This window comes from Aythya fuligula, chromosome 23 (assembly GCF_009819795.1).
Source record: "Aythya fuligula isolate bAytFul2 chromosome 23, bAytFul2.pri, whole genome shotgun sequence".
Taxonomy (NCBI): domain Eukaryota; kingdom Metazoa; phylum Chordata; class Aves; order Anseriformes; family Anatidae; genus Aythya; species Aythya fuligula.
The window spans coordinates 4,725,138-4,752,109 of NC_045581.1; the positions used below are offsets into that span (position 1 = coordinate 4,725,138).

Genomic DNA, 26,972 nt, shown 5'->3' on the forward strand with positions numbered 1-26,972 from the left:
GTGTGTGCCCGCGTGTGCACGCTCCGCGCCGGGGCTTTGTGCGAGCTGCGCGCAGCAGCGGTAGGAGGGGACAGAGCCGCTCCGCACCGCACCGCCAGCCCCGGCTCCGCAGGTGCCTCCCGACCGCCACCGGCACCGGCCCCGGCCCCGGCGGGACGGGAGCCCTACCATGAGCCCCGGGCCGGAGCCCCCTGCCCCGCTGCCCCTGGGGCCGTAGGGCCGAGCCCCCCCCCCCCCTCCGCCCCAGTGCCCCCCCCGACGATGCCCCGGCTCTGGGCGGCTCTGGGCGGCGTGCTCTGGGAGTACTGCGCTGCGCTCCTGCTCGGCGGCTTCTGGGGCCAGGGCTCGCAGGGGATGCCGCATGTCATCCGGATCGGTAAGGGGGGACATGGGGGGCTGCGATCCCCCGGGGTGGGGGGGACGGGGAGCCGGGGATGGGACCCCGGGATATGGGGGGGGACTGGGAAGGGATGGGGGGGGGATATGGGGACACAGAGGGGACGCGGGGGGCAGCAGCACGGTGGCCGGAGCGGAGCGGGGTGGCCCGGGGGGGGTGGCCCCTGGTATGGGGCAAGGGGTGAAAGGCTGGGGAGGGAGCTGGGAGTGGGGAGAGGAGGGCTGGGGGCTGCTGGAGAGGGGGTGCGGGGATCCCGGAGATGGGGTGCTGTGCCCAGAATGGGGTGCTGTGCCCCCCCAGGAAGGGGTGCTGTGCTGCTGGACACGGGGATGCTGTGCTCCCGGGGAAAGGGGTGCTGTGCGCCTGAGAAGGGAGTGCTGCGTGTCTGGATGGGGGGATGCTGTGCCCATGGAGAAAGGGGTGCTGTGCTTCGGAGAAGGGGGTGTTGTGGCCCTGAGAAAGGGTGCTGTGCCCTCAAGAAGGGGGTGCAGTGCCCCTGGAGGAAGGGGTGCTGTGCGCCTGGACAGGGGGATGCTGTGCTCCTGGAGAAGGGGGTGATGTGCCCTGGAAAAAGGGGTGCTGTGCCCCCCAGATGGAGATGCTGTGCCCTGGAGAAGGGGGTATGGTGCCCCAAAATGGGGATGCTGTGCCGCAGAGAAGGGGGTGCCACGCCACGGAGAAGGGGATGCTGTCTTCTTAACGAAGGGGGTGCTGTGCCCCAGAGATGGGGGTGCTGTGCCCCAGAGACGGGGGTGCTGTGCCCCAGGAGAAGGTGGTGCTGTGCCCCGGAGAAGGGGATGCTGTGCCCCCAAGAAGTGGAGTACTGTGCCCTGGAGAAGGGGATGCTGTGCCAGTGCAAGCAGCGTGCTGGGCGAGTGGTGTCAAGGCTGCTGTAGCAGTGGTGCTGAGCAGAGGTGCAGGGCCAGGAGCAGCCCCTGGTTTTGGGGTCCTGCTGTGGGGTCTGTGTGCCCAGCACAGGGCTCGGGCAGTGCTGGGGGCCGAGGCTTGGAGCCCCGCAGCAGGAAGGTGCCAGCAGCTGCCTTTGCCGCAGCCGCTGCTGGGGGCCAGGCGTTTTTCATTAAATTGCTGAGGTTCTGGGAAAATTTAATTTTTAATAATGTTACATAAAGTAATTGCACAGATAACAGCTCGGGAAAGAGTCTGCGATCTTTCTTTTCTCTAATTAAAGTAGATTCTTAAGTGTGTCATGTAAAGAAAGTCTGATTTCCAGCTCCAGCCTCTGCACCTCGCCAGCAGCGCGCGTTCCCGGGGATTTGCTGCCTGCCCAGAAACACCGAGGACGGCTTTACCTGCCTGCTCGGGGAGCAAATCCTAAGCCAGGGAGGGAAACAAGTGGATAACAGAGAGATGTCTGAGTGTGCTTGAGGGAAAAAACGGATCTGATTTATCCCGGTGCAACTACACGGCAGCCCAAGGGAAGGAAGGAAGAGAAAAGGGAGCGCCCTGCAGGGCAACTGCTGGCTGCCGAGGTGCCGTCACCCCTTGGAGGGCTCCGAGGGGGTCGTGGCCCAGAGCAGCTCACAGACTAGGGCCTGAGCCCCACAGGGTGACCGTCTGCCCCCCCACGGGCTTCTGTGCGGGGTGCTTTGCCCGCAGCCGTGGTGCTGTGCGCGCTGCAGCACCACCGATCGCGGCTGGAGCTGCCTGGGGGGCCCCCGGGGCTGCCCAGCTTCCCGCAGTGCCCAGCTGCTTGCTGTGCTCGGCCAGACCTGGGGGCTGCTGGAAGCATTTCGGGCAACAGACCCCACAAAAAGACTCCCCAAAAAGCCCCCGCTGCCACGGCCGGGGTGCTGCAGTGGCGCTGCGCAGGCAGGGGACGGAGGCTCAGAGGGGGACAGGGTGAAGTCAAGACTGGCAGTGCCGAGAGCCCTGCGAGCATCACCACGGCTCCAGGGGGGCGTTGGGGGCCAGGAGAAACCCCCAGGGCTCTGTCCAGCCTCCCGTGTCCTGCAGATGGATTCAGGGCAGGCGCAGGGCTCAGCGGGTGCGATCAGGCGGGTGCTGCAGCGCGGCCTCGCTTTGTCCCGGAGAAACGACGGCAAATTCAGCCCCTGAGGACACCGTCCCTCGTCAGGAGGGAGAGCAGGGACCTAAAAGTCAGGGGGAAGCTCTCGGTGGGGCTGCAGGGAGCTCTGTGTTCACCTGTGCTCTCGGCTGCAGCTGGAATAATTCTGACCTCTCTCTCAGTTGGCTGGGAAATTGCAGCTTTGTGTGTGTCCCCCCCCTCGCATTAATTTGTGCCAAGCTGCCCTGGCTTTCAAGTAATTCGTTTAATTATTAGGCTATGCCAAGACGCGGGAACAATTGCATGAGAATTGTTTTAAAACGGCAAATTAAAGCAGAGGGAAAACAGGTAACTTTTCAAAGCGCCCTTTTTCTCTGTGAAGCTGACTATTAAAATAAATACAGCGGCGTTTTTTTATCTACAAGAGATAACTAAGAAAAGAGAGGAAAAGCCAAAAGCGTCCTTTTTCTCAGAAGTAAAATATAAATATTTAATCTGCACATCTAAACATAATCTACATGTACAAAGAAAACCTATGCCTCATTGCTGGATTTTTTTTTTTTTGGCTAATAAGTAGGAGTTTGCGTCTGAAGCTCGCTCAACAGCTGTTTAATTATTATGCAATCTGCTAAATATTTGAGAACGCCGGAGCAGAACGCAGTGCCCAGGTCTGCGCCGTGCTCCCGGCGCTTGGTCTGGCGTCGCGTTATCCTGGTATAAAGACGGATAAGTAAGGATGGGAGCGCAGTTACTCCACGTTTACACCGCCGTGGCTGGGAGCCTTACTCCACGTTTACACCTCTGGGAGCAGGCTGAGATGCGCGGATTGTACCCGTTGTAAACACCGCACCGAGCGGCTGGGTATTTGCAGGATCATCCCCTCGGTGAGCGCACGGCGATTGCTCTACCCACGACATCCTGCTCAGCTCTCCTCCCTCCTGCTCAGGGGGTGGCTGTGGGACCCCCCCAGGGACAACCGGGGGCTCGGTGCTGTTCTGAAAGGTCCCAGAGGGGAGGCCTGGGGCCCTTCACGCTCCCCTCCCCTTGGTGTTGGATGGCGCCGTGATCCCAAGTGCCCAGCTCTGCTGAGGCACCGCCAGGAAGGACTCGGCGCCGTGAGGGATGGCCTGCGAGCAAAATGCATGCACGGATCAGATGCGTGCCAGCGGCGTGAGATTAATAAGTGGTTATAAAAACCAGACGGCGGGGGCAGCCCGCCCCATTCCACCACTCGTGTGTGTGATCTTTGGGGCTGTTGGCACTCGGGAGCTGACGCCCAGGCGGTGCAGCCCGGCTCTTGGTGCTTCCCTCCCCGCAGAGGCAGCAGCAGCAGTGGCCACACAGAGCCCCCAGTGGGTCCAGCACCGTGGCCCCCCCAGCCCTGCACCCCCTCGCCCTTCCTCTGCTGGAGAAGCTTGGCCTGGAAGAGATTTCATTTTGCTTTCTACTTTTTTAAAAGGAACCACCTGCACCTCTGGCTTTTTGCTTTTTTTCTATTTTTTTGCCTTTTTTTTTTTTTTTTTCTATTTTGCTTTGGTTGGTTGATTGTTTTTTTCATTTTTTTTCCCTACGATCATATTGCTGCTGATGTTTGCGACAATAATCATACATCAAGAGGTTCTGAAACTCCCCCTCTCGCCTCGCCGAAGTCTCCATGCACGGGGGACGTGCTGGGTTTTGGCCAAGCTTCACCTGAGCAGCCCGGGTTTGGTTCTGGCTGCCTCCTTCGAAGCTCCATTTGCCTAGGAAAGGGGTCAGGGCATCGATTGTTTGTGTGATTTGCAAGTAACACAGAAAAGACAATCAAATTGGATTGGAGTCTGTGCGGGGAAAAAAAAAAAAAAAAGCATTGATTATTTTGTAGAAATAGGCAGAAAACAAATTCTGCGGGCAGTAATCCTCCGCCGTGCGATTGGCTTTTCTGAGGCTCGTTCTGCCTGCCTGGAATTTTATTTTGCAATCACCTTCCCACACTCTGCAAATGAAGTTTCACGTTAAAAAAAAAAAAAAAAGAAAGAAAAAAAAAAGACAAAGCCAGGCTTTTCCAGGCTGAAAAAGGCAGTGGGCAAGGGCTGGGGACCGCAGTGTCCCCAGGTTGGGGAGCCAGGAGCCCCAGATGGGATCAGAATTTGGAGCACAAGTGCCCAAAAGGGGAGCTGGGGCCGAGCTGCAGAGCATCGGGACCCCTCCTGCCACTTGTGGGGTCAAGTGCTCACATGGGTTTCTTTGGGATTCTGTTTTCTGCGTGTTCACTGCTGCAAGTAAAGTGCTTTTTTTTTTTTTTTTTTTCTTTTTCCTATTTTCTTTTCCTTTTCTATTTTTAAATCACTCGATTGCCTTTGTGGCTTCTGCAATATTTCAGTTTGTCCTCCCGTGGCCGTACACCCACTGCTCCGGCACTTGGTGGCTGATGAAGTTATTTCAGGTCATGAGATGCTTTGTGTGTCAGATAACGTATTCGAGTAATTTCAGCAGGATATAAGGACGGCAGTGTAAATTGTTTGGTGGTAAATTAATTCTGAATACATTTGAATAACAATGTTACCTCTTTATCGCAGAATAGTCTAATTATTTGATCTTGGCATCCTCTTGAGAACTTCATGCAGGAAATTAAGATCAAACCGCAGAGCAGAAAAAAAAAAAAAAAAAAAAAGAGCCCCTCATTCATCCTGGGGGAAGGAGTGCCGCCAAAACACACAGCCCTGCTTAGTGCTGGGCTGCTTCCTCGGACACAGCGCGTGCTTTCTCCTGGCCGCGTGCCCAAAACCCGCAGATTTCTGCAGAATTTGGGGGCTGGGGGTGGCTCGTGGGGGTGTGCAGGGACCCTCCCTGCTCTGTCCGTGCCGCCGGGAGCCCCGCACGCAGGCAGCTCCGCGGTGAAGCCGTGCGCTCGCCCCGCGCTGCCGCTTTCTGCCTCGTCACCAGCAGGTGCAAATCCTGAAATCCACCGCTCGGCACTTCATTTCTCTGTCTTTTTTTTTTTTTTTTTACCAACGGGGCCAAACGGAGGCTGGTAGCACGGGAAGATTTTTTGGTAAAGCCTTCGTGATGCAGTCCTGCACAGGACAATACAAAAGGGATGGGAGCAAAGCTTGTCTCGCCCCGGGAAGCGAAGCGCTCCTCGGGCACGGGTCGGCAGCCTCGCCAACTTCGCAATCCCAATGCAATGCTGCTCTTCCCTCTCCCAGCTCCGGGCCCCGCAGCAGCAGAGGGCACTGTTCCTCGCCGCTCCTGCAGCTGCAGGTGGGAGGCAGCCGCCTCGCCGGCCACCCTCCTGCCAGCTCCTGGGTGCTGCTCGCCTGTGCCAGCAGCCAGCAGCAGCTCCGTGGAGTGGCTCTGCCCGAGGAGCCGCTTCTCCGGGGTGTTTTGGGGAGACACAACACCAAGGAAAGCCCGGCCCCATGCAGGCTGGCTGTAGCAAGCTTTAAGCCTCTTAATCCTCTGTATTGCATTTCTCCGCCCGTTACGCTGTGCAATCGTCTTTCCCTCTTTCTGGCTGGAGGTTTAATGGGATGCTGTCTAGACTCCTTTTCTTTCCTTTTGTTTTTTTATTTTTTTTATTTTTCCCTTTGCATAATTAGAAACCGGAGCGGTTTAAGTCTCTGGGCAAGGCAGGAAACAAGCAGAAAGCACCAGAACTCGATGGGCGTGGGGGGAGAGAGGCAAACGATGAAGAGGAGCTGGGGGCTGAAGGCGAGGCTAAAAGCTCTGCTACCAGCGATGCTGCCAGCCAGAATACACATGAAACGAGCAGTGCTGGCTGGCAGAGCTGCTGAATTTCAGCTGCTGCGGCTCTGCAGAGGCTGCTGTTAGTGGGGGCTGCACGGGCAGCTGCAATGAGCCGCTGCTGAACAGCGCGGGCTTGGGGGCCCAACTCGAGGCTGTGTTTTCAGACAGGAACTGTATTTTTGGGCAGGGATTGTTTTTTCAGGCAGGGATGGTCTCGTTTCGGATTATGTAGATGGGATCCGAGCATGACGGGGTGGCACAGTACTACCGATGTTCATTAACAGTAAAAGCAGATAATGTGCTGGTGTTTAGTGCTCCTAATAAAGCCCCAAATGGATTCAGGTCGTCACCGTGAGGAGGAGCCACCTTGTCCGTGGCTCCTTGAAGCACAGCCAGGCCTTCTTGCTGAAGTCACACCAAGATTAACACCAAAACAAAGAGTATTTGCACCTTGGATTAGGTGTAGTCAGCGCAGGTACCACGTCAGCAAAGCACCCCCAGCTAAAAGTCTTTAGCCATTGACATAAAACCAACTAATATCAAGGGAATAAAGCAAACACCCCAAAATACAGAATTGCCCAGGTGAATTCTTGAATGAGCACCTTGCTCCTGGCTGGAAAATGGGCACCGGGGAGCCCCGTAAGGGGCCCGCAGAGTGCCAGGTGCTCCAGCAGTGAGCCCACACCAAGGCTTTTGAGGCTGATTGCTGAAATTAACCTTCCCCATCCTCGACATCTGCAAACAGCAGCTTCAGGAGCTTTCATTAGTGCCGCTGTGGTGGTTCGGGTTATCAGGGTGGTTGGTGATGTCCAATAAGGAGCAGGAAGAGGCCATCGGCTGCTCGCACATCGGCCACGGGGTCCTCGTTAGCGGTAATGACGTTTGATTGCTGCAGCACGTCCCTTGTGCAAATCAGGGCCGTAGAGGTGAACAGCCCAGCTCTTTGAACTCACCAGCGCCCAGGTGAGTAGGAACAGAAGCCGTTCTTAAAATAACAAAGCTAGTACTGCGGAAGCCAAATTTGCTTGAAGACGTGGAAACGCGGCGCGAGAACCAGCGCGAGCTGTGGGCGGCTTCTCCCCCACTTTAATGACTAGATGGCTGTCATCTCTTACTGATCTCCGGGATGAAACAGTAAATAAAATCTGGTATAACCCACAAATTTAGCTGAGTTATGACTGTCTATTGGGACTGAAGTGTTAGACTTGGTGGTTAGTTCTGCAGCAAATTCAAAGCACTCAGTAAGTCACGGCAGTGATTTTGCATTCCACCCCCTGCTTGATGCCGGGCTGCCTGGCTGCAGCCTTAGGTAATTTTCCCTGGCTGCAGCAGAAGTTGCATGCTGAAACGGGGCTGGTTTTGTTACCAACAGAGCAAATGGCTACAGCACCTGCTTAACTCAGGACCCCAGAGCAGATCTGCAGATTTTCGGGCTGTGCTGCCTGCCTGGGTCCTGCCAGGGGGTGTGCTGGGGGGAGCACACCTTGCAGACATCCATCCGAAATGGTGTGTCCTCGTCCCATGGTGCTGGGGGCTGGAGAAGCAGAGGGCTCTGCTCAGAGCCCTATAAATAAAGGGTTTCTGCAAACTGAGCAGGTGCTGCTCGGCCTGAGTGTCTCTGATTCACGTCCTGCTAGAGGTGAATTATTAATCTCATATATTCTGCGCAAAGACGGCTGGTATCTATCTTCTAGTAAAAGCCTGAGCAGATCGAGACCATTTCCTAATGGTTTCGGTAACTATTTGCTTTCTTACCTCCATTTAAAGAGTTCTGACAGCATTACAGGACTGCTGCGGGTTGGCTGACAGCCTGACCACAGCACGGGCAGCGAGAGGTTCTGGGTCCTCCATGGTGGAACGAAGGAAAAGCTCTCCCCAAAGAGCTCAGCATCAGCTCTCACCTCAGTGCCTTCCCTGCCTGCCACCTGGCAGTGTGGCCAGCACAATGACTTAGCCACAAATTCAGTTTCCTGCAGTATTTGGTGTTTCAGCCGTCCGGGGTGGTGTCAGACCCCCTGCAGGACGTCCTGCAAAGGTTTCCATCACCACCAACGCTGCTGCTTTGTGTGCTGACAGTCACAGGCGTGTTAAGGCACCAGGATATGATCTAGAGGTTTTTAGAAACACCTGAGCTCTGCAAGATCCTAGCCCTGACCTGCAGAAATATCTGTACTCTTTCCTGCAGATTCCTGTTACAGGAAGTTTATCACAGACTGTTTCAAGTGCTTTTCCCTAGGGGAAGCATCCAGCCACCAGGCATTTCCTTTCTAAAGCACGGCTGTTATCTGAGCTTTTGCTGTTGTTTATTAATACTGCTGTAAGGCATTCCGACGACATGCTTTGCCTCAGTTTTTTAGAAGCCTCTCCCTTCACCTGTTTCCTCCTTCTTCCCTTCGGAAGCAGATGTAAGCTCACCATGGAGAAAAAAAAACACAAGAAAACCAGCTAGAAACAGACCCCAAAAACCTACCGGCCAGATCCCTAGAGTGACAGAGAGGCAGGTGGTTTTTCTGAGCCACTTTTCATTTTGATTTCCCTTTATCCTCCCTTTCTGCTCCAATTCTTGTGATGCTCCTGCTTCCTCTGCCCGTCCCCTTGCTGCACCTGACCCTCTGGCCCTGCATCGGTGCCTTGCATCGCGCTGCAGCACCGAGCCCAGCTTGGGGCAGGTACAGCCACGCTCGTCTTCACCAGGCTTTGAACCCAGGCCTCTCTGCAACCTCGGATTTGATGCTGTGTTTCGGGGCTCTTTCTTCCTTTGCAGTGATCTTCCCTGGCTCCCCAGCCTGGCAGCAGGGCAGTTTGGGGTGCCCAGGGCAGTTTGGGGTGCCCAGGGCAGCCCGCAGCACTCCCACCTTGTCCTGCTCCACGCTCAGCACGTTGCTGCCCAAGGAAAGGGCTTGGAGCAGTCCCACAGCCCCGCACCGATGGCAGCTGCAGGCATGAGCACTTCCCAGAGAGCCTGGGCAGGAGAAGTGGGAACAGAGCAGGCAGGAACACAAGGCGCTCTTCCTTCACTGGAGGGGCAGTAAAAGCCACGCATGGTTAACCTTACAAGTGGAGGCTGCTTCTTTGCCTGCACAAGGCAGGTTTATAATGTTTTCCCCTTTTTTTTTAACACTGGGTCCTTAGTGCAGCTGGTGATTGATTGATTCAATCCATTTCCTTATTGACAGAACCACAGAATCATAAAATCAGAGCGTGGGTTGGGTTGGAAGGGACCTTGAAGCCCACCCAGTCCCAGCCCCTGCCATGGGCAGGGTCCCCTCCCACCAGCCCAGGCTGGCCCTGAACACCTCCAGGGCTGGGGCATAATGCACTGAAGTGCCCCATCAGTGCCAGATCATCAATCCAGATTGTGATTTTAAGTGTGCAAGAGTACACATCTGCGTACTTGGGTATATATTTTCACCCTGCACCACGCCGTGTCATTGTCAGAGCAAATACAGCCTGCCTCGCTGTGTTCCCTTTCCAGTGGCTTTTGTTTATGGTGTGTAAAAGAAAATCACGACGTTCCATTACACCTTGTAAGTTTTACGGTACTTGAGAGGTTTATGCTGTATGAATGTAAAGGGCAATGCAATAATGCAAAGGGCAGTGAGACATTTTTAAGCACAGAGGGATACACAAGGAGCTGCAGAGATAAATCTGGGTGGATAATCATCCCAAAGTGTCTCTCCTGTTTATGGGATAAAAAGACATTCACTGCAAATCGTGCTCCAGGTCACTTCTGCCCTGCTTTCTGGCTCTGCTTTGCATTATAGGCTGGCTAAATTGTTCTTAATCGTGATCTCTGCCCTGGCGTGCAGCCCGGTCTCTGCTGTGTCCTGCGCACAGCGCTCACCCCGGGGTGATGCTGCAGCTCCCCATCACGGTGTGGCATGTTGGTCTTGTCCGGTTCAAGGACTTGTGCACAAGGATTGCTTTGTTTGTTGTCCTCTGTGAATTAGGAAGGGCTCATCTAAACAATTAATGACGGGAGGAAGCAAAAGGAGTTGAAATTACCACGACTGATGCTCACAGAGAGTTCAGATGAGAAAGAAGAGCCAGGGTTCAATGTCTCCTCGCTGGCTGGGTGTTCGCTGCTCCGTTTGATATGGGCAGAAAATTGCCCGTGAGCACAGGTCAGGAGTTTTGGCAAAGCAGTGGTCATGCTAAAACATCAACTTCACAGCGTACTGCTGCTCGCAGAATTTTTAAATGGTCCATCCATGAACCCTGCTCCAATTTGAATGCTCAGAATGAGGCACTTGTAAGTAGAATACGAGACAAAATGTCATTACTTTCAGAGGTCACACTGGGTGGTACACACGGGTCACTGTTCCAAGTACTTCATGAAAAATCTCATTTAATGTTTTGTGAGCTCACAACATCAGAACCCCTGATTTTTTATGCTATCTCCATGTGCTCAGCACTTCTTGCTGCGGGTGAATATTTTCCCTTCATTACATTCAGTTCTACCAGCCTGGCACAGAGACAGGATTTTCCTGGCCGCAGCCATCTCACCACAAGTTGCGAACTGAACTGCAGGCTGAGGTCCCGAGGTGAGGAGCTCCCGAAGCAGCAGGCGTAGGCTGGCTCCTGGGTCCCCACCTGATGGCAGGGGGGTGGCATCGCTTCAAAGACCCCTGCAGTCTGGATGCCATCCCTTCTTTTTCCTCCTGCAGTAATCCCATCACAATTTGAAGCTGTAAAAGGGAGGTTCTCAGTTTAAATTTCTGGTCTATAAATTCTTTAAAATCTTTTCTTCCCTTATAGGGAAAGAAAACCATTTTCGTCCTCATTTTATGCACTTTTCTTCTTACAAAGTTTTATTTCTGCATGATCAGATTTTGTCATCTTTACTTTGAAGAAATTCAAAGCGAACCCTTGGACGTTTAGCTTCAGGGTGCTATCTAGGTCTGGCTCCTAATATTTGAATGGAAATTGGCACTTACATTTCTTTTCCTGTTCACCTCCAACATGGGGAAAGGGTTGTCCAGAAGGCGTGCTGCATGACGTTAAATGAAGCTGGTAACATTTTTTAAAATATAGAGCTCGTCTTTGCGCAGGAATCAACTTCAATTAAGATTTAAGTTATAAATAAAAGCGTTGAATAAGAACAGTTCTCTGCTCTTCTAGCAGCTACCTTCAGCCCCAGTGATGTGTTTCCGTAGACAAGGCTGGGTTTGTACACACGCCCATCTGGCTGTAGGCTGCTCAGTAAGGCAGCAGTTATATCCTGAGATCCGCTTCTCCTTCATTTACTTCTACATTAATGCAGTGGTGGTGATTTGAGGAAAAACGTGGCACATTTCCATGTCTGCAGCGTAACTTTAGATCTTAAGTGTGGCAATCTGAGGGGCTGGCTCCATCTCCTCCAATTAGTCGGAGAGCAATGGCATACTAAAATCTGAAACCCAGCCTGATTCGCACACCGTCCTCTCCACATTACAGATTCCCATTTAATTTTCACACTTTTTGGAGGCAATTCCAACCTGACTAGCTCCTCCCCTCATCCCTTCTCATCCCCCTGCCTGCTGCTGGGCCACAAAGAAGCCAACAACATTCATTTGGGATTGGCAGAGGGGATTTGTTGCTCAGCCCCGCGCAATTAACCCCTGCTTCCCTCCCACCAAAACGCCCCTTCAGTCTGGATGTCCAGCTCCAGCCCTCACCCTCTGGCCTCAAAAGCAGAGGGAAGAAATTCATACAGTTGAAGTCCTGGACAAACTGTGCTTTCTCCTATTTTAGGACAAAATAAATAAAAAAATAGGATTAGGGTTAAGGTTGGGTTAGCGTTAGGGTTGGGTTAGGGTTAGGGTTGGGTTAGGGTTAGGGTTGGGTTAGGGTTAGGGTTGAACCGCATTACAGAGGTCACTCTATGTAGTTACAGACCTTCGTGTGTTCTGCGAGTTTTTGTGGGAAAACCTATTTTGGTGTGAATTATGGAAGTTTATGCCGACAGGATTGTAATTCGTAAATCATTATGACAGCTGCATTTTGAAAAAGGCACAGGGAAACCTGAGTAATAAAACTTGCTATCGAGGGAGCAGACTTGTGGGTCCTGGAAAGAATTCTTGTCCAAGGGTTGTTTATGATTATTGCAAAATAAAATGTGTTTTTGCATTGTTATTGCTAGCACATTACCTGTAACCCCACTAGGGAACTAGTAATTTTTCCTTTGTGGCCATGCTACTTCAATTTAATTTTTTTTTTTTCTATATACAATTTTCTGACCAGATAAGCCATCGCTTTTGATTTATAATAACAATAATTATTTCTAAGTGGTCAAGATGCTGAAGGGTTAACCACCCTTTGATTTCAGCTGGCAAAACCCAGGCACTGACAGTGATGGATGTCAAGGGGGGAACGGCTGGTGGCGTACGTGCCTTTTTTTCTCTGGTTTGCTTTAGCGGTGCTAACGGACTCTAATGGAGAGCACAGATTATTTATGTTCTTCAGCACTTCCTCATTAATCTCACACTGTACTTGGTTTGGAGATTCCTGATTTCTTTGTTTCTTAGTTAGCATTACACACTCAACAATGCCGAGCGGTGGAAATGACTTCGGAAAGTGCAATCCATTTGGATTCCCATTTGGAAGTAAAATGATGCAAGAACGCAAGAATCCAAGAACGGAATCGTGCCTTCAAAGCCTCACCTGAGAGCAACAATCGTGGGGATAATTAACCCTGAGAGGCTAGCGAGAATGCAGGATTGATGCCCAGGGTGGCATCAAGTGGTGACCTGCTCTAAATACCTCTGCATGCCATGGATGGGGATTTACTGGGACTACAACAGAAATTATGGCTGGAGCAGAGCAGGACAGAGCTCCAGCAGCTCTTGCCGTCATTTCCCTGTCCAGAACATGCCGGGGATTTTCCTGCAGCCACTGCTCCAGGGGCAGAAGCCCGTGCCCACACTGTGAGCATCTCCTCCAGGGCGCCGGGAGGGACCCGCGCACACCCCGCTCCTTCTCCAGGTGCTGGCAGTTGGCTGTAACAACCCTGCCTGCAAAAAGCAGCAGGAAACTCAAGATCAACCTGAATATGAAGGTGAAGCGAGTCCTAAATTATTCATTGCCATGGTTACCGGGATGATTACACCTGTTGTTTCCGATGTGCTACCTCACAAGGTCCCCCCGGTGCAAGGTGGTGGCAGGGGACCACGGCCCCTGCACCCCCCGAGCTGCCCGCAGCCCCCAGACCCACGCGCCCTGGGCACACGCTGCCACGTCCACGAGGTGCTGCCCATGTCAGGGACAAAACCAGCCCGTGACTAATTGCATCTCTGATGGCAACACAGCGATTTGTTAGAGCTGCATTTCCTTTACAGCCTTTCAAAGCCTTATTTTTAGAAAAGTATTTTTTGATCTTTCGCTAGCTCTCATTGCGCGCTGTACCAGGCTCCCCGCTTGGCTTTGAACAAATGACTTTGCTCTTCTGGGCTTCAATTCCGTGCTTGCACAGGAGGGCTAAGCCCATTCCCTGCTCCTCTGGGCTGTTGGAATTGGGGGGTTTAAGGCCTGTGACATGTGCGTGCAAATAGCTGAGACTTTGGGGTCTTGGAGGCAGAGCAAGTAGACGGGAGCAGGCACAACCCTATTAAGTGGTGAAATAAGGAGATTACAACCCGGAACTCTCTCAGTTGAGTCGTTTTGAAAAAAAAAAATATATAAAAATAAACATGTATCCTAAATATGCTTTACTGCTTATTTAATGTAGATTTAAAAACTTGTTTATTGAAATTTAACAACTGTTTACTCAATATAGGACTGTAAAGCCTGAAAAACATACTCTTAATAATCCCTTGGTATTTAACTAATGTACAATAGCATGTGCTATTACATCCCAATTAACTCCCTATTCGAGACACTTCATTAAAAAGGAGGCTGGCTTTAAAGAAAAGTTAAAACATCATTAAAACATCATTGGCTTCCCATCACTTGGCTCCCCCCCAGGATGCAGGGTTCTCCCTGCCGGTGCTGGGGCTGAGCGGTGCTGGGGCAGCCCGGTGGGGGCACGGCCAGGAGACCGGCCTCTGAAGGGCTGGGGTGGAGGCTGGCAGCCAAGACAGTGCCCTCGTGTTGCCCTCGGGCCCTGGAGGCAGCTCCCTGCCCTATAAAGGATGGCTTCGACCCCATGGAGCAGCAGGGCCGAGGTGCGGGCAGCAGGAGGTCGTGGTGCGGATATTTTACGCTTTCTGGATGCCAGAGCTCTGCAGGGACTGAATAATCCCACTGTGGTCTGCTAAGGTTAAGAACACCCCGCAGAAACAGCAACAGCAGCTTGGGTTTTATCACTGTCATGGGCCACGGCACAAAGCCACCCCCCTGCAGGACACAGCCACCAGCCTCACGGCCCCTTTTCTGTGCCAGGAGCGCTGCGGGGGAGCAATCCTGGAAGCTGCACCAAGGCCACAATACGGAGCAATATTTAAGGGAATCTTGGAAATTCGGCACTGCTGCCACCCCTGCTGGGTGCCCGAACGGTGCCCTGCCCTGACCTCCCCTGCAGTTGGTAGGAATCAAGCTGGCAAATTCAGCCCCGTATCCTTATCCTGCCCTGTGCCAGGCTTCCCCGGGCAGCCCGCGTTAGCCGGAGCTCTCGGGACATTTCTGTCTGCAGACAGCTGCTTGCCATCCAGCCAAGAGGCTTCTCCTGCCTCTCTGGCAGAAAAAATCCAGCCCCCCTCTAATTCCGGCGTGTTTGAAATGAGAAGTGACAATAGCTTTGTGCTAGCTCCCCAGCATGATGCGATGTTCATTTGTCTAAGTGCATTTTTGGGTTTTAATTATCAGCCTGAGATTCACAACTGAGGAGTACGGGGGCCCCACAAGGCATGCCTGACTGCTTCAAGGATGAAGTTTGTTTGCTCATTCAAGTGCTTAAATAGAGCTCTTAATTGTGTGCCTGATACTACAGCACAATGCAAAAAAAAGGGGAAAGATGGGGCAGTGGGATCCAGGAGCCTCAGGTACAAGTCCCACATCCCCGTTTCCTCCCGGAGGCAGATGCACTAAGAGACGGGTCTGCCACGTGGCAGCTCGATGGATTTTGCAGGGGATTTTGAGGCCAGCCCCGGTTTATGAGCAGCCCACTGACACATCGTGTACAAACCCTCAGAAAAACCCTGCTTTCCCCCATACAGCCCACAGCTGTATTTCATTCTCAGCCTAAATCTTAGAAGAGGTCAGCAGAGATTTCGGCAGGGGAACCTCTGCTCCCCCTGCAGCACCAGCAGCAAGGCACTGGGGATGCCAGAGGAAAAGCCAAAAATGCCCTCCTCTTCTCTGGGATGCTTGGGTCCGGAGGGAAAGCAGCTTCAAAGCGAAAGGGAAATGCAAACATCCACTCCTTTTGGGTGTTGTTGCTGTTCCAACCCCTTTAAAATAATGTTTGGATTTCGTGTATTGCTAATTACATACACTGGTGTTCCGCGGTATTTAATGCCAGCCCGTGATGGATGCTCTGTAATCTTATATAAGAGAGAGCACATTTGTTTTCTAAGGCTAACTGCACACAATCTGTTATTGTATAATGCTGAATACTTCGAGGGTTGGTGCCTTTCAGCGTGGAGCATAAAAGCCAGGCCTCCCTGACAATAACCTTCATTAATCAGGCCTCCCCAGTCCGTGAGCGCCGGCGACCACGACGTCTCCTTTGTATGGCAAAGCTTGCTAGGATCCCACTTTGAAAAACCTCCCCCCGATCTTCCATTCTTTCATTTTTCTTTATTTGCTTTGGATGGGAAAACATCCTCCCGGTCCCTCCGCCACCGTTTGGGTTGTGTCCCCGACGTGGCAGAATTGCTGCTGCTTTTTGACGACCAGGCAGCTTAAGGGGGGGGGGAGGGCAAAGCAGCTGCAACTTGCTGAGAGGAGCGAACTTCACTTCAAGCGGATTCAGCTTCTTTTGTTTTTCACAAGAGCTGTGGAGTGGTCCAGAGCTTTAAAAAATGCGGCCACTTCTCCAGGCTCCTGAAACATAGGTTGAGGGGAGAGGTGTTCTCAAGGCTTTCCGGAGAGTTCGAGGCGCAAGCGAAGGTGGCAGGGAGCTGTGCCAGCATCCTTGGGGACACCGGGGTAAAATCCTGCAGGAACCTCACCTTTGGTGCCTCACCTCTGGTTTAAGGACAGGGTTTAGGGGGTGATGGTGGTGGTAAGAGGATGGCTGGACCTGATGACCTCGCAGGGCTCTTCCAACCTTATTCTGTGACTCTGCTGCTTGTCTTGGAGTCCACGGCTGTGATTTTAGGTGTAGCCCAAAGTCGCTCTGAGCAGATGAGACTCACAATATTTAGAAACTCCTGAAAATGAGCCTGCTTGTACTGAGGTGCCTGAATACGTACCGTGAACAGGAGCACTGTGGCTGCAGCTGAACAGTTCGGACTTGGGCAGTCTGTAAGCCTGACCTCATCCCAGCAGTGTTTTTCTCTGCAAGGCAACCTCAGCGGTCCTTGCCTGTTCTCTATGGGCAGCTCCTCCGTGCAGGCAGAAGGAGCTGCTAGCCAAAATGACGCTAATTATTAGGCTGTGTCGGAGCAACTCGGAAAGTTGCTAGTAACAGCTATCTCGTGCCATTCCCATCAGCAGAGCTTCAGCTTTAACTGCTAACTGTGGCTTCGAAAGAGCAGTTGGCTTCCAGCTCGGAGCCTCACAGTCGCTCTCCCAGGTTTCGAGATGCAGGGAAAGTTTTTGGGTGGTTTTTTTTTTTTTTTTTTTTTTTTGCACTGTACGTTTCAAATGCTTCATTGTCAAACTGGTTAAAGGCCCTTATTTATAAAATGTGTGCGTCTCTTTCAGCTTAACTGAAAAGGCATTAAAATAACTGCAGCTGTGGAAAGAATAATTACAGCGAGATTTTGTCAAGGACTCTCTTGTCTGATGTTGCCATCTGTGACATGGTGAATGCAAAGATCATTTTAAACATAGGCAGTTAATGTAGAGAATAATTTGAGAGCTTTAGATATTTATGGTAAATTATTTAACTTTATAGTTTGGTTTTATGGCCTCATTATTCCATGTAGGAAGGATCTCTGCATTCTCTGTTGTTCTGCACTTTGATTTTCACTTTGTGACGGAAAAGTACACCGCAGTGCAAGGAACACTTCACGCGTTTCCGAAATGTTTCAAGGAGACCTCGCATTAATCAGATTATTTTCATGCTCTTCACTATCATCCTTGGTGCTTTTTTAAAAAAAAACCTTCAGGGAAGGATGTTGTTATTGACCAGGTGCTAATAGTCAGCCCTTCAAGCATGGCCGGTGACAGGGGCTTGTGAACACCCCATTTTCACATCAATTCTCTCCCGGCTCCTGGAATATTGGTTTTCAGACTCCCATGAGGACATTGCCGCATTATTTCCTTCACCAAGCCCCTAACTGCCAAATTAAGGGCAGGCTGCCCTACTGGCAGAGAGGAACTGGCCGCCAGAAACAAAGCAAAAAGGGATTTTGGCTTTCCTGATACGCGCTGCTCCGTCAGCGGAGCTGAGGCTGGAGGGAAGCTGGCTGTGCTAATTAATCAAATTAGGGCGCGAGCAGCCCATGGGGGCTGGCTCCTGCACGGGGCGCTGGGCGCTGCTGTGCTCCCAGGGCTCTTCTGTCTCCTGCTGCCATTTCCTGAGAAGTCATCGTGTCCTGAAACGGGGCAGCAGCCCCCAGGGGAGCTCCCCCCTGCCCGTGCACCCTTCATGCTACTCTCGGGGAGATTTCAGCTGCTGTCCCCAATCGGTTGCCTCTGCCAAGTAGGATGTACAGATGTATAGACACATATCTAAAGTGAACGAGTGGCTCTTAATGTGGGAGGATGTTTCTGCTGACTGAGGACAAGGTTTGCTCCTTCTGGGAGGCTTTAATGTGGCTACATGTGAAAAGCAGCGCTTCCCTCGGTGGTGCTGCACGTCGTGTCCTTAACCTCGCCGTGCCTCCCCCCGAGCTCCTGTGCCAGGCTCCCGCTGCAGCTCCGCAAGCCCAAGGACGTCCAAGAGGGCACAGAAGCCTTTTAGTGGATGTGAACTTCACAGAGGAATTAAGGTTATTTTTCTGGATGCTGCAGTTGCGTGGCTGCAGCCCTCGCCTGGCCTCCTTTGGGACTTCCAACATGTAAATGGAAGGGGAAAGGCAGTGCCCTTTTCCGCCCTGCTGCCTTCAGCACCGGGTTCAAGCACACACGTGGATAATGGTTATCTCGTGGTGGAGACAGTGGGCTGCTCCAGAAACCATCCAAGCACTCGGTGACTGCCAGAGGTGGGCAGGGGAAAGAAGGAAGGTTCCCTGCTTGCCCTTGGCTGTGTTGGTGACACGAGGAAACCTCCGGAGCCTCACTGTCCTCTCCAGGCTGTAAAGGAGTCGATGTCACATCTGGCTCCATCCTCCCCATTTCAGCACCGAAAACTAGACAGCCAGCTCCACCCGTTATGTACCTAGCTTCAGATGCAAATATTTGAGACCACGTGAAGGAAGGTCTGACAAACAGCATTTGTGAAGCCCTGGAAGCCTGGCACTGCCAGGTGTGGGAGCAGAGGTTTGTTTAAAGGAGGAGTGATTTTGTGTGCACAGGTCTCTCGCACTGTTTGGTGAACTTGGGTGATTTGTGCATCGCTGGTAACCTGCCCTGCAAACAAAGCACTCAGCAAGCAGTTCTTGGCCAGCCACTCACTCCTCGTGCTGCAGGTAAATAAGCATGGTTTAAACACCAGTTCTCCCAGAGCAGATGTGCCGGCTCCTTACACCCCAGTATTTCATGTCCTCCTCTGTGTCACCTTCCCCTGTGTGCTGGGCCATGGGAGATGCTCCTGCCCTGCAACCCCTGAGAGGTGTTTCCATCCTGCAGCCCCGGGCAGGATGGAGCCCCAAATCACCCGTGGGACCCACACCCCACTGGAGCTGCCAGAACTTCGGGCGATTAACACAGAGGCAAAAGCTGCAGCGATCCTGGGTTCCAAGAGATTAGTTTAGTGATGGGAATGTAGAGGCCATGGGAACATCTCTAGGCAGCAAAATGTGCTCATCGAGTGTGTGCTTCTCTTGCTTGGCATCCTTCAGTGCATGCAAGACCGAAGTCTCCACCCTTTGTCAGGTGAGAGGTTCGCTCTGCGTGTTGGCACCGGCATTACTTTGATGGATGGGCAGAGCAGCCTGGCGCCGGCGCTCGTTCCTGAGTATGAAGGGCTGTCTTCTGCTGCCTCCCAGTTTGGGTACATAAATAGAAAATCTAGGAGGTGTTTGCTCTGGAGGTGGAGCGAGAAGCCCTGGCGATGGATGGGGATGTGCAGAGCTGCCTCCCCCTGCCCGGCTCGCGTGCGCACAGCCCAGGGGGGTGGAAATCTCCCCGCGCCCTCACCCCTGCCTACTGAATCGACGTTTGTTCGCAGCCGGCTCAGCCCGTCAAGTGAAGATACCCTTGGCTCTTTTTAACACAGCGCTGCTTAAAGATGTGTCTTATGGGAAAAGCCCTTCTCTGAAGATCATAGAAGCCTGGCCCCGCGGGGCTCTGCCAGCAGCATAGGCTCCTTTTGTCCATACGTTCCTTTTCTCGGTGCATAAAGGCACAGATGGGCAGTCCCTGGAGGCTGCCATGCGGGGTCTGTGAGGACACGTGTGTGTGTGTGCACGTCAATACACACTTGTCTGAGAGGGAGAAGGGGAGCATGCATGGCTCCGAGCACAGCAGTAAGATGCACAGGGAAGTAACAAAAATTCCCAGCCTTGCTGCAGGCTTTGCTGTTGCCTCCGACAGGAGTTTTCAGCTCGGTACAACTGCAGCGTGAAGGTGTGTAAATAGCTATTTGTGCACAGACCAGGCAACGCACAGCTGGCAGTCACCAGGCTCCTTGGTGAATTGGTCTTCCTTGGACCCGATGACCAGACATTAAGATAAATTTTTTGCTCTTCTGTTCCCACCGGTGTCCTACGGCTCCCCGGGGTCTGCTGACAGAAACACCGGAAGATTTGAGCTACTTTTACCTTCTCTGAATGTGACTTTGTAGCTGAAAATAAGGGAACAGGGGATAATGCAATGGGATCTGGCAGCTCTCAAATATCCATCCGCATACCCCCTGGCCAAAGCACGAACCTCCTGCTACGTCCAGCTAAACCTGGGAGACCAGAACAGGGAAATGAATATCTGCAGCCCACGAGGCTGTCTGCAACACGTGGCCACGCTTTCATGGCCCAGCAGCAGCAGCAGGAGCCTCGGTCCCTGGCCCAGTTAGCAGGAGATGACCCAGCGCCTGTTGTCTACAAGTCCTCGTGCTCTTTGGTTTCTTTTCCTCTAGCTATCTTCCTCGTTAACTCAAATTAACATTCATAATGCAACATCTATAGGAACATGCCTTCCAGACTCGGAGACATTTCTGTTATGGTCAGGATTAATCACAAGGGATAACTAGAGTATTAAATGAAATAATTAAAGCATTATGACTCTAATAACCAAATTCATGGATATTAGCTTCCAAGAAAAGACAAATATCGGAACCATAGAAGTTTTGATGGATGCCTCTGGCTGCATTTATTTTTCTTTGCATTTTCAATTCAAAAGCTCCCAAGCATCTGCCACAGCAGAAGAACTCACCTTAATTTGAAAAGGCTGGGTAGCAGACAAGCAGTGGGGCTGATAGAGCAAAGGGCTACTGCAGAAATACTTCATTAGTGGTGATAACGAGGAGACAGCGGGCGCTGAGAGCTCTGGAATGGCAGAGCTGGGTGATGTGGGAGAGCTCCTCCATCTCCCTGCCCCTCAGCAGCTACAAAACGCATTCAGGTGCCACCAAGGCCAAATCCCTACCCCAATTCCTTGTCCTCAAGGGTCTCCAGGCTCTGGCAGCTCCACTGAGGAGCTAACGCACGCACGGTCCCCTTCCTGCATCCCGCGTCCTTCTACTGGGGAATAAATGAAGTCTTAAAGTACTGTGCAACTGCAAATATTTAAAAATACCAACCATGGGTATTTATGAATGCCTGCAGAACACAGTGCTGAGAGCACCACGAGCTGGTGTTACGTCTGTCCGCACATCTTCTCAGCCAAGGGAATGCAAAACGCTGCTGGGAAAGCAGACGCAGGCACTGGTAGCTATTTGGTGCACAGCTCTCAGCACGGGCAGATAGCGTGCTACAAATGCAGTAACATTCAACATACCCAGACTAAGCAATTTCATCTTTTCAACAAGAAATATTAATTCTAGATAATAAATTAGGATTTTTATCTTACAATCCCTCAGTGACTTAGAGCACGGCCAAATTTATATTAATACTGCATAATTCCTCTATCAGGCAACAAAAGAAGGGTTCCCTTTGGTGTCTGGAAGCGGTTCCTGCGGTCGGTGGCAGGCATCAGCTCAGTGTGAACTACTAATGCGCCGTGCTCCACATGCAACCTCGCATCTCTGTTTGCAGCCTATATATGCTACTCGTTGGTATCGTTCAGTTCCCCAATAGAGATATGACTTACTGAGCATTTACACTTCACAGCGTGCATCCATATGCATTGTTTCCTGTGGACATGCAGCTCTCTTTCTGTGCCCCGAGCCCTCATATTCATGCGCAAGTTCCCCCCGCACAACGCCGAGCAGCAGCTCCCTGCTTTGTATTTGGGTGCCACTCGAGTTCCCTGCCTGCAGAATACATTACGCCACTTCAGGCCCTGAATTCCTTCACAATATTACACGACGAGAAAATTTGTGCAGAGTTCTGACAAAGCAGACAAAATCCAGTTGCAAATGCTGCGCTGTTTATTGATAGCTCCATAATACCGGCGAGGTGGCTTGCCAGACAGCTGCATTTCCTGGCATTTAAAAAGAATTCACTGTAATGTATTGTAATACATTAGCATAATAATTGGTAAGCATTCGCAGATGAATAGTTTACTGACTGATAGATTTTGTACAGAAACTGTGAAGGTTACGTGGAGGGTGAAAACATTTCACTGTGTCAATGAACACACTTAATTTTTCTGGAAGTGCTATTTAAATTGTGCAGTGCTGGGACATTAGCATAACAAAGACATAATGCATTAGTTTGTGCCGTAATAGGGAACACTGCCCTACAGTGCCTTCACCAGGTGACCCATAAAAGATGGGGGTTCGCAGTGTTCCTGTACCTGCTACTGGAACGTGGAGAGATTCCTCTCAAGCTGCAGCCCTTTGGCTGCCTCCTGTCCCTGCACTGCCTTCTGCACGGGCAGAGCTGCCTCGGCACACTCTGCTTCCCTGTCAGATCAGGTCTGGATCCTGCTCTGCTTTCCCATGAGACCAGGTCTGGATCCTGCTTTACTTTCCCCTCAGATCAGGTCTGGATCCTGCTCTGCTTTCCCACGTCATCAAGTCTGGAAGTCCCTGCCACTCTCCTCCCCATCCCCTTCTTGTCCTAATCGCTTCCATCTCACACAATCACAGAATCTCACATCCCTCGGGCACGGACTGGGTTTCTCCCTGTGCACATTCATCAAGAACCACCCTGTGGAGGACCCCCGACTCCTCCTGCAGCTCGCAGCGAGTGCCCAAGCCCCAGCAGCCGCAGGGCTTGAGGTGCCCAGGGTAAATACAGTCCCCTCTAACCTCATGTCATCTCCTCCTGGGATAACCTGGCTCCCACGTTTTCTCTGGGTCTCCTGCGTTCTTGGACATCCACAGATGTCACCTGCATCCCCTCAAGACACTCCTAACACTGGCAAATGGTTTGCACTCCCTGGCTTCTGCCTCACTCTTCCTTTCCTTCAGCCCACAGCAGGCTGTTGGGAGTGACAACTTGGCAATTACCTTACAGAAACGCAAAAGTGAATCGAAAGGGACAGAGCTGAGTCTTTTGGGCAGAAAGTGTTTGTGAAAACATTCTAAGTCAGGTTTTTGCTTGCCATTATATATGTTAATTCCATTGGCATCTGGAATAAATTGGGAAAAATGGATGTGGGGAGGAATGAAATATTCCTGCAATGAGAAGATGAAGATTTTATTTTTACTGTGACCAAGCAGAAGATCAGACATACGCAGAGACTTTGCCTGATATGGGATCCCAAATCATTTTACGATGCGGTTACTGCTCATCTCCACATCAGGAATGTGTTTAAAGAAAATAATCAAAGGAGCTTTTTGCCCAGGTGACAAACCATAGATCCTTTCTTTCTGCACAACTATTTGACCTGCAATTCCTACCAGAAATGTACAAATTTTAAGTGTTTCAAGCTTTCATCTGAAAGCCTCATGAACAGCAAACTCTGGAGTTCAATGCATTTCTTCCAGGAATGATGGAAGGATGAATCAAACCTCATTTGCCAGAGATCTTTAATCTTCAACAGCATTTGTGGCTCTCGCTTTTGCTTTTCAGGACGTTCCTGTGACATAAAGAGGGAAGGTGCAACCCGACTTGTATTTACCTTTAGTGCTGCTAAGGAACGAGATTTCTTTCTGTAGATTCTTAAAACCACTGTACAACAGGAAACACATGGGATATGTATTAGAGATTAAAATCCTTCCTAAAGGTAAGGATATCTAATTGCCAGAAGAGATGTCCTATTAAAAATCGAGATGTTTAGGACTACAGGCAAATGAACACACTGGCAAGGGGGTCCCATGGACAGACAGACAGACAGACAGACAGAGAGCCCCCCTTGAGGGTGTCTGTCCCCCAGGCAGAGCTTTTCCAGCAGCAGTGCTTGAGCACTGACCCGCTCCCTTGTGAAAGGCAGAGTAAACAATTAAACAGCTCTTGCTCTTGTTATTTTAACTGTGAAAGCTGGCTTCTGGCGGCTGTACACAAATATGACCCGGCTGGCTCCCTCCGTCTAATTGGTAATAAGGAAATTGAAATGCAATTTATAGTAACAAATTCCTTCCTGCCTTACAGCCGCAACGTGTTTCATTAACACACAATTCCACAGCAATTTGCACTATTAGGGACACATTTGCTTTCAGTTAGAAGAGATAAAATTGAACGATATGGAGTGTAATTATGGGGTCAACGCCATACGTGTCAGTCCTGTCGCAACACACCGGGTATCCAGCAGGGAACCGACTCCCGTAAGGCACTGGATCACCGCTTCCTATTTGTGCCGCTGTGTCTCCAGGAGCCACGGTGGTGGGTACAAAGCCTACGAACAGCAGCGTTGCCCTCATGCTCCCAGAATTGGTGCCTGAGAGGGGGTGGCTGGTCTCATGAACGAGCCCACAGGTTTCAGATTTATGTTTGAAAACTGACCCCACTTCTAGAAGCGCATCATTGATTGAATGGCACGGGAATACGGCGTTTCCTGCTCCCTCTTCCCCAAACCCGTTTCTATAACGGCAGTATAACATCATCATTCTTTCCCATTCCCCTTTTTCCCCACTCACTGATTTCATTGTGGCGAGGGGAGAAAGGGAACAAATCCCCCAGCCCACCCCAGAGGACCAACTGTGCTGTCCCCTCTCACCCACTCCAGCCCCCGTCGGGCTCCACCAAAGCCCTTCGGGACCTGTGCAGTATCACAGAGCAGCCTCCCTGTGCTCCATGAAGGTTTCCAAAGAGTTTAGGGCTGTTCAGACAGCGACATGGGAACTGTGCCAGCACCTAGACGATGCTTGTCTACATTACCACCTCTGTGCCGTTTTTAGCTGCTGCATTAGGTGCACGATGCACGTACGTCTGCTTCATTCTGCACTCTGTATTTTAAGGGCGCAGCACTAGGCAAGGAAGGGCACCGTATTGCGAGCTGTTTTGTGAACTAAGTATTGCTGTTGATCCTGAATATCCCTTCCCGTGGAGGCGTGAGGCTAGCTTACAAGGAGGAGGAAAGACCGAGGAAACTGAGCGTGTCCTGGTTGGGTTTGATGGGGCAGCTCTGCAGCGGGTGCACTGGGTTTGGCAGCCCTAGGAGAAACCCCAAACCCATCCGGACCAGCCCTGCAGCTCAGTTTGGAAGGGGCTGGCAGTGCCACACAACATGTGTGCACAAAAGCACCGAGCTGCCAGAGCCAAGGAAGGAAGCAGAAAAATGTGCACAGGGCAGCTGGGGGAGCAGGCGGCGCTGGGGGCGAGCACGATGCCTGTAGGGCAGGAGGCAGTAGGGCAGCTTCAAAGGGAAACCCTGCCAAAACAGCAAACACTCATCAATTTTTACTTCTGCTTCTTTAGAAGATATCTATTATTTATTTCTGCTCAGACGTATTTGATAATTAGCAGCAAAGGGAAGTCTAGTGGCAGATGGGGACATTCCTGGGGAAATTTCAGTGCTGGATATTTAATGGAATACAAATGTAACTTTCAGCCCTTTGCTTTGGACCGAAAGTGTTTGCAAACAATTTGAAAAACTGAAAATTAAAAAAAATAAAGTTATTTGCTAAACAAATAAATTGTACTTTATTAAAACCACAAGATTTTGTGTTGTCTTGAGGACACTGTTAAAATTCATTTCGACACTTTGATGTTTTACTCCCGATGAGAACAGATCACTCCAGCAAATGGAAATGACAGCAATCCCTTGAGAATGCAAAAAGGAAAAAAAAATCCTGAGTAATTGAGTGATGAGGAAATCCTGCTGGTAATTGGGATTTTACAGAAAAGGAAGGAGACGTCTGCAGGCACAGGCACCCCGGCACCTTTTCAGGACTGGCGGGGCGTGAGCTGTGCCTGGCTTCAGACAGGGACCGCAGATTACTGCACTTAATTACTTTCTGTCCCAAAGGACGCCAATTGTGAAGTCTCATTCTTGCCTTTGTTGCTCGGGGTGAATCACTCTGTTGCTCAAATCCTCAACTGTCAAGTCGTCATCAGGAGACAGTAACGGGGCTGCTCGGCAGCAGCTCTGCAGTGCTCGCTGTGTGTTCGTGGGACAAATGCCGGCTTCTCCCTCCTCTTCTGGCATGGTTTCCCCTTGTCAACGCAGAGGGGGAGCCCACAGAGAGACAGCCAAAGCCTGATCGGTTCTTTATTTAGCATGCCTTTCACGTCTTCCACGCTCAATATCTATCACTTTCCTCTCTTCCCTTGCCTTCTTACAAATTCGCAGAAAACTCAACTTTTAAATGCTACATTTTAGTGTAGCAGATACCGTTTGCCAAAAATACTGACGGTCTGCCATTGGAGACTCAACAGATGTTAGATATGGCATCAGGACAAGAAGGGTGCTGCCCCGTAGCTCAGCACCAGGACACTGGTGACTCTCAGACCATGTACATTTTCCTGAGTGCTTCCCTGTGGGTTTCATAAGGGCTCAGTGAGAGCGGTGAACGGAGTGATGCAGGAACAGCGAGAGCATGGGGGGAGCAAATCTGCAGTTACATGGTCAAGGAACCACCGTGAGACTTGGATTTCATTTGAGAAGCCCAAGTAGCAAAGCGAGAGTGCTAAGACAGTTTGGAAACGTCTGTTGAATTCTCCCTTCAACACTGCTGCTTTTCCTGAGCATACTGAGTGCCACGAGTGCTCTTGATTAGGAGATGAGCTTTTGGGGAGGAGAAACAGCCTCAAGTGTCACGGCTGGAACAAGCTGAGCCTGGGCAGTGTGGCGCAGTGGGATGGAGAGGGAAGGAACAGATGAGCAAGCAGAAACTGGCAGAAACCACATCTCCATCTACACCAGGAGCCTCCTGCAGAGCCCTTGGGGTCCCCGCATGGGGAGCCCTATGGGGATGGCACCATCCCTTTGCTGAGGACACAGAGAGTTTGTCACAGCACGGCTGGCACCAGGAAGCAGTGAGTGAGTGCACTCAGGACTGAGAACACCCTAGAAATGAACGGCGCGGCGCCACATCGTAAAGTTGTATCCTGATATTAGATGCTTTGTGTGCGCAACACCAGGCTGCCCCCATATATATCGGGTAATAAATGCCCCTTTGGTAGGAGGAGACCGTATTTCATTGCAAAA

General features: G+C 51.4%; 1 protein-coding gene across 2 annotated transcripts in view; it reads left to right on the plus strand.

Moving 5' to 3' along the window:
- Positions 1-261: 261 nt before the first annotated feature.
- Positions 262-26,972, plus strand: part of GRIK3 (glutamate ionotropic receptor kainate type subunit 3) — a 102,673-nt gene continuing 75,962 nt past the window's right edge. The window contains exon 1 of one of the 2 annotated variants that reach the window (XM_032202308.1): positions 262-376. In XM_032202308.1, the coding sequence (XP_032058199.1) occupies positions 262-376 (115 nt within the window). The remainder of the gene's footprint in view (positions 377-26,972) is intronic. The other variant, XM_032202309.1, reaches the window with a different exon arrangement.